The sequence below is a fragment of the Gorilla gorilla genome, chromosome 14 (assembly GCF_029281585.2).
Source record: "Gorilla gorilla gorilla isolate KB3781 chromosome 14, NHGRI_mGorGor1-v2.1_pri, whole genome shotgun sequence".
Taxonomy (NCBI): Eukaryota; Metazoa; Chordata; class Mammalia; order Primates; family Hominidae; genus Gorilla; species Gorilla gorilla.
In genome coordinates, this window is record NC_073238.2 from 100,550,555 (window position 1) to 100,564,609 (window position 14,055).

The window sequence follows — 14,055 nt, forward strand, 5'->3', positions numbered from 1 at the left end:
CAGAGTAAGACTCCATCTCAAAAAAAAAAAGTCCAAAGCATTAGGAATTATATGTTGCAAATTAAAGCAAACTTTATGAAGCATACATTATATTGTTAATTTTCAATTGCTTAAATTGATTAATTCAAAATTAGTCAAATGTATTCCTTACTTCGTTTTCATAACTATCGTTAATATGATGTTCCAAGTCTGTATTTGGATAAAGAGTCATTATTAAAGCACCTCAGTGGTGTCTAAAATGCAAAAGTTTCTCACTAAATATTTATTTCAAATTAAATAAAATCTAAAACATGGATAATTCAGACATGCAAAATATCAAAGATTACTTTTTATAGTGATCATAGGTTTAATACATAATTAGAAGCTAAAATAAACATATCCAAAATTAAAACAATATGATAACTGTGAGGTAAGTGTCCAATGTTTGAAAATGAGAACGTGGTATTTGCTTCGATCAAATAAGTAATATTCAAGTTTTAAAACACTTCCCTAAAATCATTGTGACGTGAAGGCTGATAAGCCAATAGAAGCAAGAATTTTCCAAGTCAGGAAATCTGAGCTTGTCCATTACTATGTGTGTGATTCTGGGCAGTTTAAATTTCTGAGCCTCATTATCTTTATTGGGAATAGCAGTATTACCTGCAGCTTTTATATCAGGATGAAACTAACTATATGCAAACCATCTACTACTGGGTATAGGTGCTTGGTAGGCAAACACTAAGTTTTAGCTTTCTATAAATATCATTAATGGAAACTAGTATATAATGCAGGCCTTAAAAAAAGACCACAGCTAAGAAGGCTCCTACTAGGCTTATTGTTTTACGTTCATACTCCACAGTCTTATAGATAATTCAGGCCCAATGATAGTAATCTTTATCATTTGGCAAAATTCTATCTTATATGTTATGGTCCCTCAAACATGCAGTAATGTGTAGCATTAATGGACATCAAGTATTAAATGTAAAGGCTAAAATGAAATGTATTGTAAATAAATAAATTATTTTTAAATTGTAGGTGATTTTTAAAAATCTTTCATATATTGTCTTTTCAAGAAACAGTGATGGAACAAGTGGGCATTTACGTGCAAATAAATGATCTACATACAGACCTTACAACCTTCACAAAAATTAAATCAAAATGGATCATATACCTCAATGTAAAATGCAAAACAAAAATTCTGAGAAGATAACATAGAAAATCTAGATGATCTTGGGCATGGAGATGACTTTATACAGGTACCACCAAAGGCACTATTTTAAAAAAAATTATACACTAGACTTAATTAAAATTAAAAACTTCTGCTCTGTAAATGACACTGTCAAGCAAATGGGAAAACAAGCCATAGACTGGCGTAGAATAAGTACAAAACAAAACAAATCTAATAAAAGATTTTTACCTAAATTATACAAAGAACTCTTAAAATTCAACAAAAAGAAAATGAACATTTGGATAAAAAAGAGGGAAAGAACTAAACAGATAACCTCAGCAAAGAAGGTGTATGTATGGCCATAAATATATGGAAAGATGCTCCACATTACATGTCATCAGGGAAATGTAAATTAAGACAACAATGAGATAAAATTAGAATGGTCAAAAGTCAGACAACTGACAACACCAAGAGCTGATGAGGATGTGGAACAACAATTCTTCATTCATTGTTGGTGGGAATGCAAAATTGTACAGTCACTTTGGTAGATGGTTAGTTGCTTAGAAAGCAAAACATAGATTTATTATGATATACAATCCAGCAATCACATTCCTTGGTATTATTTACCCAAATGTGTTGAAAATGCATATCCATGCAAAAATCTCCACACAAATGCTTATAGCAGCTTTATTTATATTTGTCAAATCTTGGAAGAAACCAAGAATTTCTTTAGTAAGTAAATGGGTAAATAAGTTGTGGTACGTCATGGAATATTATTCAGTGCCCAGGAAGAAATGAGCTGTCAAGAAATGAAAGGACATTGCGGAAACTTTAATGTGTATTACTGAGTGAAAGAAGCCAGTTTGAAAAGGATATATATTATGATTCCAACTCTATGACATTCTAGAAAACACAAAACTATCACAGCAGTAAAAAGATCAATAACTAGGCAAAGCTCAGGCAATTTTTAGGACAGTGACACCATTCTATAGAATACTACAATTGTGGGGACATTGGTCAAAACCCACAGAATATAGAAAAATGAACACTAATGTAAACAGTTCACTTTGGGTGATAATAGTGTATAAAAGTAGGTTCATTAATTATAACAAATGCACCATCTTGTTGCTAGATATTGATAGCTGGGGAGGCTGTGCTTGTGTGGGAACAAGGGATATATGGCAACTCTGTACTTTTTAGTCAACTTTGCTGTGAACCCAAAACTGCTCTAAAAAATAAAGTCCATTTAAAAGGGAACAAAATTCCTCACTATATGGGTGTCTCTTTAGGATTCAAATGACACATTCATTGAGATAGTAATCTTTAACTTACAAACTGCACCATGAAAACAAAGGTTACTGCAGTCAGATATCTTAAAACATTAAAACATGAAAATATCTGTCACCATAATCTTTGTGTATATGATAATTCTAATAACACTTAAATAACATATTGTTTATAGAAGTTTTAAATTAATGTATTATCATTAGAACTGTCTGTATTTTAACGACTTTGTCAATATTTTATTCTATGAAATAAAACATAAATTCCTAAAAGTTGGTATTGATAAATAGTAATTAAGTATTCAGAATTAGAAAAAAGAAACCAAACAATGAGTTTCTGGTTGCCAGATGTACATGTTGTTCAGTCTGATAAATCAGTCAGCATTTGTAAAGCTGTATCTAAAATCTGCTAATATATCATTCTGAATAATCTAGAATTAGGTACTCCATGACTAAAGTTAGTGAAATGTCTCCATTTTTTTCAATAAGATGTTAAAAACTCACAGTGTCCTACCTAAACATAGAAGCAACGTGTGCACAATGGCAAAACGTACGTTTTCTGTGATTTCACATGCCCTGTAAATATGTTTGATTATAACAAGAGTCTGATGAGGACCACTGCCCTGAGAATAAAGCAAAACAATGTAAATTAACAGCATCAATCAAACAGGGTTCCAATTCTGGCCTTGTTACTCTCACTACTTACATAGTGCTAGGCAAACCCCTTACTTAGCTCCTCCATTTTCTAAATGAGAAAGTTAGAATAGATAAAATTTATGACGTGCTTATATCTAGGAATTGTGTTTGCTGTATCACAGTGCATTGTTTTCTTCAAATATATATTCATTAAACCAAAGTACTTCAGAATGCTAGGAACAGGCCCAAATTGTGTCCATGGAAAACTTACTGGATGAAACCATATGTAGCATTTAAACTGATCTGATTTTTGAGGATCAGAACTCCTTTGAACCCTAATGTTAACTTTCTTCTACTATGTATTGCTATATTAACATATGGCATTATTTATTATGCAAAGACAATAACAGGGGCTTATAAGTCTTTTGATTTCTTACACCACCAAGGAAATGGATGAAAATACACTTAACATACATTCACTAATGGTGATTTCATCACTGATAACAATATGAGTTTAAAATAAATCAAGTTCATTTTGGCAAGAATGATTATTTTTGTGTGTAGTGTCTCTTCAAGACTTCTATAAAACCAAATACAATGAAATGCCATTTCAATGCCCAGAGATTTTCTACAAGACAAGCAATTCAAAATACCTTACTCATTATATAATCCATTTTCTCACTGGTAGAACCTAAGAGATGTGAAGAGGCAAATAATTACTTGTGGAAGGTCAGGTCTTCCTGCTCTTCCTGTTTCAAAATTCTAAACCAAAAGTACTCTTTTTAGAAAGTGTACAATTTTAAATAATTTAAATTGGAAATACATGAACCTGTGTGTGTGTAATTTGTTGTTTTGAATTGTTTCCTTTCTTCATTCACTAATCTGCTGAAAGACATTTACTAACAGAAGAGTATTTGTCTATTTGATTTTGCTTTCAAAGCAGCTAAAAGAGGATTTTACATCTGGCAGTCTTCTTTATGTTACCTATACATAAGAATTAATGCAAATATAATAAATAAAATTTGCCTTTTAAAAAAAGCTAGTTGTAAGACAGATAATGTTTTTTCCAAAAAATATTTGGTTGTTAAATAATATAATTATCAATGTGATCATTCTTGATGTGGCTGCCAGATATAAGACCACTCCTCATGAGAAAGTCTTTTAATTGTGTCTTATTTTACAATAAAAGCTTGTCCTTTTATGATACCCCAACTTCTTCATAGAAGTGCTCTACAGGGAAAAGAAATAGAGAAGAACCCTCAAATTCACTGTAAAACCATTTCTTAACTACCAGGAGATTCAGCCTTCCCTTCCCAAATAGTTACCACTTGTATACACATGGGCAATTTTCTTTTTATGTAGAAAACAATCTCCTAAAGTAATCTTGCAGAAACTCATATATGGGGAACCTTGGTGAGCTGTCTTTGGATATTTGTGTTGATTTTTATTAAAAAATAAACAGTTTATGGCAAAACAATTATTCAAGTTGGTAGTATTCCTCTTCTTAAAAAGTGCTGTTGATTACATAGTTATTAGCTATCATAAAATAATGAAAAATGCAAAATAAATTACAGATATATTGAGATGACTTACCACATCTTTATTAGGTCTCTCTCTGTCTCTCTCACCTGTTTTTGTATGTGTGTGTGTGTGTGTTTGTACATACATATACATATAATATATGGAAGGGCATAAAGGAAGAGAATAAACCATTATTTTTAAAAGTGTCATTTTAATGACAAAGGGATGCTCGTGTCACATTCTTTAATCCTGAATCAAGGATTAAGCATTTTTAATTAATTGGGCAAAGGCATTCAGGCAGCTTAAGGCAGCTTAGATAGTGCTGCAGTTTATTTAATATTATAGCAGCAGGGAAGGGCTTTCTCTCCTCCATGATATAAGAGATTCTTTCAAAGAGGGTAACATCACTGATATAATTCTTTCTTATAGAGAGGAAAATTTCCATCCCATTGATGGAGATAAATGAAAGATATCAGAAGAACACTTTTATAAATTTACAGTAAGTAATTTCATGTAATTTAGTAAAAAATGGTTTGTTAAATAAGTATTAATACAACCAATATCAAATAAATTGACTTATATTAAAAAGATTTATCCAGGATGATTATACACTACTACCACTATATTACAAAATTTCATTTTTTGGACATGAGTCATAAATTGCATTGATGTGCAGTGGGCAAAATGTAACTTCTGTTTAAATCAAGAAGCAAAGCTAAGATAATTAAAAGTCTACTTTTTTTTTTTTTTTTAATGGCCAGGTTCAGGTGAATAACGCTGAGGATACTGAAAGAGGAATTGGAATTCTGAATCTGTCAATTAGCTGCTGAAAGAGACCAAATTGATTGCTTAAGTGAACAATCAAACAAGGAGTATAATAAAAGTTATTCTTTAGTGGGAAGGAGAAGAAATTGGAAATTCAGGTCAAATAATCAAAGTTCTGAGAAAGTCTCATAGATCCCAACGAATTAGAGACCATCATTACCTTTCTCAACTCTCAACAACCGGTAGGAAAACAAATTCCACAAAGAGTCGTGAATGAAACATTTAAACCGTTAAAATCTCTTGTTTTTGGAAACGATTGTAATTTCCATGTCAGTTTTAAGTTATATTCAGAATAAGGATTGTACTTTGATTTTGGGGATATACTTACATGGCTTCTTAAACAACTTTGTTCCTCTTCATTATAAGTTAAAGAGTGAACATTATTACTTTAGGCAATTAACGACAAATAAAGATTAAAGAAATATTTCCCCCATCCCAAAGAAAAGAATGTTCTTGAGGGCATGTCTCTGTCTGCATTCATGGATCCATTCCAAGCGTTCTCCAGGCATGGGAATATCTTAAGTCTTCCTAATACCTCTATGTACCTGATCAGAATTAGAAAATATTGGCAGATACTGGACTGAGTAAAAGAAGTGCAATAACATGAATTCTGGACTTTATTTGTTCTTCTCTTGAGAATGTAATTTTTAAAATAATGTTTTGGAGATTTTACTATTTACCATGCTGAATATTTTTTAGTAGATAAACATCCAGCATTTCATATGCACACACATTTTCCCTTAGAAATTGTTACTTAAAGAATTTCCACCTTTGTGCTTCCAAACTTTGGAAGCTAATGAAGAAATTTTGGTTTTCAATAAACCTTTTAATACATAACTCTTGATTGATTTTCATTAATATATACAATAACTTAAAGAAAAAAGCTCATGATATGATTTTACATTACTTATAGTCTTCATACTGTGCAGCACAGCCCATATTGTTTTTGTCAACAAGAAGGCTTCTTATTAAAAATAAAATAAATAATGTATATTCTGCCATTAGTGCAAAGTTGGATATTAAAAGCCAAAATATTTAATAGACCATTTAGGAATCACTGAAATATTGCGGAGTAAATTGAAGGGAGTACTTCCTTATGGAAAATGTGTTCCTTCATAGCCCAGTACATGAGTCTGTGTGGTGTTCAGAAAACATTCCCAGATTACTTTGATTAATTTCACTTTGTCTTGTGAAAGTGTGCAGGTATGATTGATTCTATAGTTAGAAAGGATAGAAATAAAACATTTCCTTTTACGTTGCATTAGAAAATGATTTGCTTGAAAGGGAAAACTGCTAGACATACTTTAAATTTGGCTCCCTGTTAAGCATACCAAAAATCAAATAGTCTTTTTCACAACATGAACAAGATACTTCTGTGTGTAAACAACAAATACAAACCTCCTGCAGTGTGTGTGTGTGTGTCTGTATGTTTGTGTGTATGTGTGTTAATCCTTACTTGATTGCATGACAAGTAAAGCTTGTCGTGCATTTAAGAAAGCACATTTAAAAAAGAGTTTTCATTTTAGTTTTATTGTAGTGAGTAGTATTTTTAATTTTCTTGAAAGGCACCCAAGAATAATTACTTTTGTGAACCAAAAATATATAAAACTGTACAGAATAAATATTTCATAGAAATCTAACTATGCCTTCTTGTAAAATAAAGCTACATTGTCCCTCTCTTGAGGCAACTTAAACCACTTACCTTTAGAAGTGCCTTTTGCTACTGATTTATGGCATCTATCAATGTACATCAATAAAAATAAAATAATTTTTCCTATTTACTTTACAACTGTGAATTACTTGCCACAGGAAATGTATTTCTATTATGGTCATTCAGATTTACAAAGAATTAAGCCTATGAAATAAAGCAAACCCAATAGATTCTCTAGTCATATTTACAGCAGAATCTCAGTAGCATTTTAAAAATATCCCAAGAAGAAGAATTAAACTTTGAGCATAAATGACATACTTTAGTTCACAGCAGCACTGACATTAAAATTATCTACACAAAATGTGTAGAAAACCCAAAAAGTATGCTTATTTATTCCACCTGAACTATTAATCATTTTAACTTTTTAATCTTAGAATGCATGAGAGTGGCATTTGTTTAAGCTCAAATGTTCAAAGTTTTGAGCCACCCATGGCCTATATAATTGCAACCTTTCTATTTTTTCTTCACTATTACTATTTATAATTGTCAAGTTCCAGTTTCTTTTGCATTTATTGCAAGAAAGTTAGGTATGTTTGACAATACACATTTTTGAAGTACATACTGGTTATAAACAATGTATTCCTTACATATTATAACTGCATATACAAGTATGGTTTTTAAATGATGAAATCCAATTGTAATTAATCTATAGGGAAAGCAATTCAAGAAAATTCGGGATACTTGTATGTTCAACCTTTTTAGATGTGCAAGAGGACTCCTATGAGACACTTTTCAGTATATGGAGAAATATTACTATAACCCTTGAATGATTTACATGCAAGGATTTATTTTATTTGGGACAGACTAAATTGCCTGAAGATAATGCCATGGCTTCTCCCAGTGATCCCTGAGTTTCTTTTTCTTCTTCTTTTTTTTCCCCATAGTTTACTGCTGTGCTTAAGTTCTGATTGATGACACACTCACGTAAGGCACTTATTTACAAGGTATGGACTTAAAACAGAATCACAGCATTTCTGCGAAAGCCCTCAAACTCTCCATCTATGTTTGCTGCTCCAGGACTTCTAAATAGTCAGGTTCAGCATGTAAATTAGCTTTAAGTTCAAAATACTCATTTTTCGTCTGTTCCACTAATACCTTCCTTGGACGTGAGTACATTAATGTTTCCATTAATTTCAGCTCTTCGTGGGCTCCAGGATAATGTGCCTCCATATCAGGCTGGAGCTGAGCGATGTTTTTCCTTAGGTATTCTGTGATTCCCAGTTGCTGAAGTTCCCTTTCTTTTTCTAAAATGTTTCTGTACAATGAGCTGGCATCTTGGAAGGATAAAAATTCTGTTGATTGGTTCATGGTTTTGTATTTCATATTTGACCCTGTGAGTGGTGAATGATTTTCCCGTTCCAAAAGACTTCTTTGGAGATGTTTTGCATCACTTCCTTCTTTCTCATTCCTCTCTTCTTCCTCTTCCAGATGCTTTGGACCAAAGGATGGACTTCTATAGACATGAACCATGGGGCTCACCATGTGCTGTTCATAGAGTGAGGCAGAGGGTCTTTCAGTAGTGTGATGAGTGGTTTTATGGCCATACATGCTGTACTGAAGATGCACAGGACTGTTGTCTCTCATTTGCTCATCTACTTGTTTCTTTTTGTATCTTCTCCTGCGGTGAAGAACAAGAACCACTATCCCTGCAGCACAGAAAACAATAGTGATGAACACAATCAGAAGTCCCAGTATTAGAACAGACAGTGGCACAGCGTCCGTAAGAGATCGTAAAATAGTATCAGCCGTATTTGTTGTTGTTGCAGGAGTGGTGACAATAATGTAACTAGTCTGTGTTGGCATGGATGGGTTATTTACTAAACCTGGACAGAGAATTTCACTATTTAGGGCTTTTAATTCCTTTTTGTCTAGATGCCTGGGGGAAGTGCAGAGGATGTCATCTGTCACTGTGTTCTTGCTTAACTTTTGTATCCATTGCTGCAGTCCAACCAGGTCACAGGAGCAGTCCCAGGGGTTATCCTCAAGGTCAATCTGGGTTAGTAAATCAAGATCATCCAAAATATTACTTACAGGTAGATGGGTAAACTGGTTTGTTTTAAGATTTACCTTAGTTAGAGGAACCCCTGAAAAAATATGTGGTGGTAAAACTTGGAGGAGGTTGTTATTTAAATACAGGACTTTAAGTTTAGGCATTGGATTAAAGGTTCCTGGCAGTATTTCCTTAATGGCATTGTATTCAAGATATAAGTATTCAAGATTATGGAGACCAAGGAACATGCCTTTACTTAATTTGGTCAGGTGGTTACCATTTAGATAGAGTTTTTGTAATCTCGTTAGGTTCATAAACGATCCTTCTTCAAGAACTTCAATACGATTGTTTCCCAAATGAAGCATTTCCAAAGTGAAATATTCCACTAGATCAGACTTCATTAAACTATGAATAATATTTCCCGCTAGAATGAGCTTTCTAGGATTTTGCGGAGGAGGTCTCAGATCTGATAAGCTTTCAATGTTGCGCTCCTGACAATGTATTAGAAGTCCTGATGGGGATAGGACTTTGCAGTTACAAGGAATAGGGCAGTAAGGTCCTGGAAGTTGAGTGGATGGCTTTGTAATATAAGGTATCAAACCTGGTGCTCTGGTGGGTAGTTTTAGAATGGACGTGGTCTTAGTTGACATGCGACTATCATTTATTGAAGATGTTGCTGCCAGATATAATGATCCTGAAGGATCCTCATGTTCTTCATACACTGGTGGAGTAGGGCAAATAGATTCCTTCTTTAGTCTACTGAGTATACTTCCTTTAAAAAATGGAGGGCTGTTGCAGACAACATCACCAATTATAGACTGTGGAGGCATGTTCTCCAACCAAGTTTTTAACTGCAATAAGTCACAATTGCAGGCCCATTTGTTGTCCTCCAACTGAAGATCCAATATTCGGCCAATGTGTTCAAGAAAACCAACATAAGGCAATGTTTGTAATTGATTTCCACGAAGATCTAGATGGGTTAAAGGAACAAATCGGAAGATGTTTGGAGGAAGACTCTCAATAGCATTGTCATTTAAAATTAACACTTTGAGTCTGTTGAGCTTGCTAAAGGCATTTGGTTCAATCACTGTGATAAAATTGTTATCTGCTTGCAGGAATTCCAGGTTTTCCAGTCCATGGAAAGTATCCTCTTTAAGAATTTCTAAAGAATTGTGATTGATATGAAGTTGTTTCAGGAGGCCAAGGCCATTAAATGCACCTATCTCAATATCTGCAATATTGTTAAATCCAAGGTGTATTGAAATAGCATTGGTAAGCCCAGAAAAGTCATTTGTGTGAAGCATCGTCAAGCCATTATTTAATAAGCTTAGTTGGAAAGGTCGTGATGGTGGCACACTTATTTCAGATACCATCTTGATACCTTTTGCTTCACAATTTATTAGCATTGTGCCATCTTTTTCCTCACAATTGCAAAGAGAATCACAGGAACCTCTGGATGAGAACACTGGAGTTTGGGAGTGTAAAGATATACAGGCAAGGAGAGATGAATAAAAGAGATGAATCCACAGCTTCATGTTGTCATGTGATGAAATCCGATTCTGTAAAATAAAATGCAATAGCAAGGGACTTTAGTGGGCAGAACTGGGGAGGAGATGAAGCTGATATTTTCAAAATAATAGGTTTTTCTCCAAAAAGCAAATGATGGATTACCATGAAAATATGGGTACCTTGCTGCATTTACATCATTTGTTTCTTTTTTTTTTTTTTTTCCTAATACTCAGACAAGCAAGTCTGGCTGACTTTTAACTTGCATTGTGTTCAAAATACAAAATTTAGGTCAAGGGGAATTTAAAATATTATATCATAAAATTTGTGCTCACATCTGATGAATAACCTGCATTTTAACAGATGAGAGAGATGCTGCCTTAGAGCACTGATACTTCACTATGATGCAAAGTTATATATTTGAAAATATTTTTTAACCTTATGGTCATACATTTAAGGCTGGAGGATTATAGTAAAAGACAATTACATAGTTATTAGCCGTAAGCATAGAGAACTGTAGGGAATGTAAAAAAAGATAAAAGAATGTATGTGTGCATATGTGTACGTGTGTATGCATGTACGCATGTAGCATGCATTGTCTTTATATTGTTGAACTGGGTGTCACACAATAACATCTAATAACTGTGTCTGTGTTTTAACTTGCTTCGGTTTTGGCTATATATATATATACTAATTTTATTGTTTATTTTGAAAACCTTGAGGAAAATATGTCTTTGATCATGTTATAAAGTACAGTACTATAAGAACTCTTCTAACTATTCAATCTAGGGTAGTTTGTATAAGTGTAATAGTATCAGATACATACACTTAAGTGTGACCATTCAAATTTCACTTAAATCATTATATTTAATATTGAATTTCTAGAAGCAGTATATTGCTTACTGCTTTTTAATTACGTTATAGATGAGGTGGAAATGATAAAAACTAAAGAAGCAAGATTCATCTTTAACACACATTTCAGTCTGTTGTAAAAGAATAAACAATGCTTCATATAAACTTCTAGCAAATGACTTCCTAATGAGGTCTTGAAACAGTCTTTAGGGCACGGAATGTCATCACGTAATTAAGCAGCTTTAAGCCTTTATTATAAGGCTTAAAGTAGCAAACAATGAAATCTGAAACAAACTGTACCGTATTAAACTTTTTGATGATATTTCAAATTCGGTAAAAGAAAAAAAAGGATGGTTCAGAATAACATCACGTATTCTAATCCTGAAACACATAAGAAATGCATCTGAAACAGCAATTCTTAAAAAGGTTTTGCCCTTTAAATGACAGTTATGCAAGGTAAATATTTATAGCTCTAATGAGATCTAATTTTATTTCCTTCCTTTAAATATTATACTTTAAACTTATATAAATTAAATTGAAATATAAACACATCTTATGACTATTCAACTTTTCAAAATAGTAATCAGTTTTCATTTTTGTTGTTTGAAATATGAACAGTAACTGAATCAAATTAAAATTCACAATCAGGTAAAACATACCAGAACCCAATCAACAATCCTGAAAGTAAACCTGCATTCCCTGAAAATATAGTGTTTTATTGAAAACACATATAGTACAAAGTTCCTGAAAGGCAAAAGGCAACTGAAGAAACAAAACAACATACTGCGTCTGTGTAAAGGGAAAGTTAGAAGATTTTATTTTTCTATAGGTAAATAATCTGATTTTAAACAGCTTTGTGTGCTGAGTTTATAAACAAGCAGCTTGTAGTTGGAGCCTTCAACTTGTGGATTAGCTTCCACAATCACTAAAAGTACTTATTCATAAATTACCAAGAAAGAATAAGATTTATTTCACCAGGTATAGCATCAGAGAAAATAGTAAATAATTTTTCAGTGATAAACTCTTGTTATTTTGTAAATCCTATATGAATTTTATGCTCTTCAAAACGTGCTAGGAAACAGTTTCTAATCTTTTCAGAAACACACACAGATGTGAAAAGTGGTTCTCTACTGACAATATCTGACACAGTGGTAAAGAAGTCAAAAGATACTCATTGACATGTTTTCTGAGAATACATATTTTCAAGTCAGAAAATAAGTAGCATACAAAATGCAAAGAATTATTCAATATTCTGCTTATATTTGCAATTCAACATTCGCATTTGGAAGTGATCCTTCCTTCAGAAAGCACACATATTTAGTTTCTAACAACAAACTGCATGTTGCAAAAGAAATAGTGGAATATTATATTTGTTCTTCTCTGTAGCCAGCTGTTAGACTAAATGTCTGCTTCTCAGAGAATACAGGCATCTGCTCCAGTGTTAGTTGTGCCAGTAAGCAAGAATGAAATTGAGTATCCTTTAATGCAAAATTGTTTATTTAAAGGAAGCGAACATACAAATTCAATCACTTTACTATAATGCAAAAATAAGTATAAGAAAAGCCTGGAAACATTCATCTTACCTGTAAAGCAGAGACTCTTCCTGACGTTATCTGTAATGCACAGCTGGAAGAGGTGTTCAAAGTAATTCAATTCCTTTATTAAAAAAGAAAACACCAACCACGGTGTACTTTCTTCTCAAATATCACTTTTTGTCAAGTCCCATAGCTTCATAAAGTTAAAACCTCTGGTCAAAGATAGAATACTGAGCATTTCATTGAAAATATTTCAAGCAGAGTGCATACTAGAGCATCCTGAAGCAATTGTCCCTTTTTCCCTCAATTAAAATTCACGGCATACTTCACAGCTATGCTGACTTTTTTGCATATAGTTAACCATTTGCAAGCTGCTGAATGCAGTAAGTAAACAAGATGTTTAACAGAGCTGGGATTGATCACTCTTGCTTTCTTAGGTTGTAGATCCAAGCTGCAGCAATGTTCTCCTTCCTCCTTTTCTAGTATTTCTTGTTAGCTCAGTTTGTTATTAGTCAGATTGCCAAGGGCTGGGAGGTAGGCGTAAATAAAGAGACTTCTTGGCTTTTGACTCAGCCTTTAAGCCCTTCCCCATCAGAGCGTTTTAATCTGCCAGTGTCATATAACACAAGAGACAGCTCCACCTTGGGACTGCTCAACTCCTCCTCTTTCTGCAAATGGTCTTTCCACTCCTTTCAATACCAAATATAGTGCAAGTGAATTTTGATGGAAATAATAACACGTCGTTTAAAATGCTTAATAGTACATTGTGTTGTAGCAAGCTCAATAATACATTATGTTAAATTCTCAACTATCACTGTTCTGTAGTGTTTGCACACATGTGCAGGAAACACAAGAATGCTGCCTATAGAGTAGTTGCCTCTTTTTTTTCTTTTTTTTTTTAAATCTGTTATTTATAGTTGAAATTGTGCACTAACTAGATTGTAAAATGTTAACACGAACTGCTTCCCTGCAATATTTGTATTTTTGTATTCACCATTTAACTTTTTTAAAGCCTTATGTTAGGGACTCTAAGTTTTTACTTCATTATT

The 14,055-nt window shown here is 33.0% G+C and overlaps 1 protein-coding gene across 1 annotated transcript; it reads right to left on the minus strand.

The window, feature by feature from the left end:
• Nucleotides 1–6,926: 6,926 nt before the first annotated feature.
• On the minus strand, nt 6,927–13,560 carry SLITRK6 (SLIT and NTRK like family member 6). Its single transcript, XM_004054636.5, has 2 exons — nt 13,055–13,560; nt 6,927–10,672 (listed from the first exon to the last, which is right to left on the minus strand). The coding sequence occupies exon 2, from the start codon at nt 10,646–10,648 to the stop codon at nt 8,123–8,125; it is 2,526 nt and encodes an 841-aa protein (XP_004054684.4). The 5' UTR covers nt 10,649–10,672; nt 13,055–13,560; the 3' UTR covers nt 6,927–8,122.
• Between the last annotated feature and the right edge of the window lie 495 nt (nt 13,561–14,055).

Coding starts and splice junctions, on each gene's coding strand:
- SLITRK6 (XM_004054636.5), bottom strand. CDS start 10,648: ATGAAGCTGTGGATTCATCTCTTTTATTCATCTCTCCTTGCCTGTATA.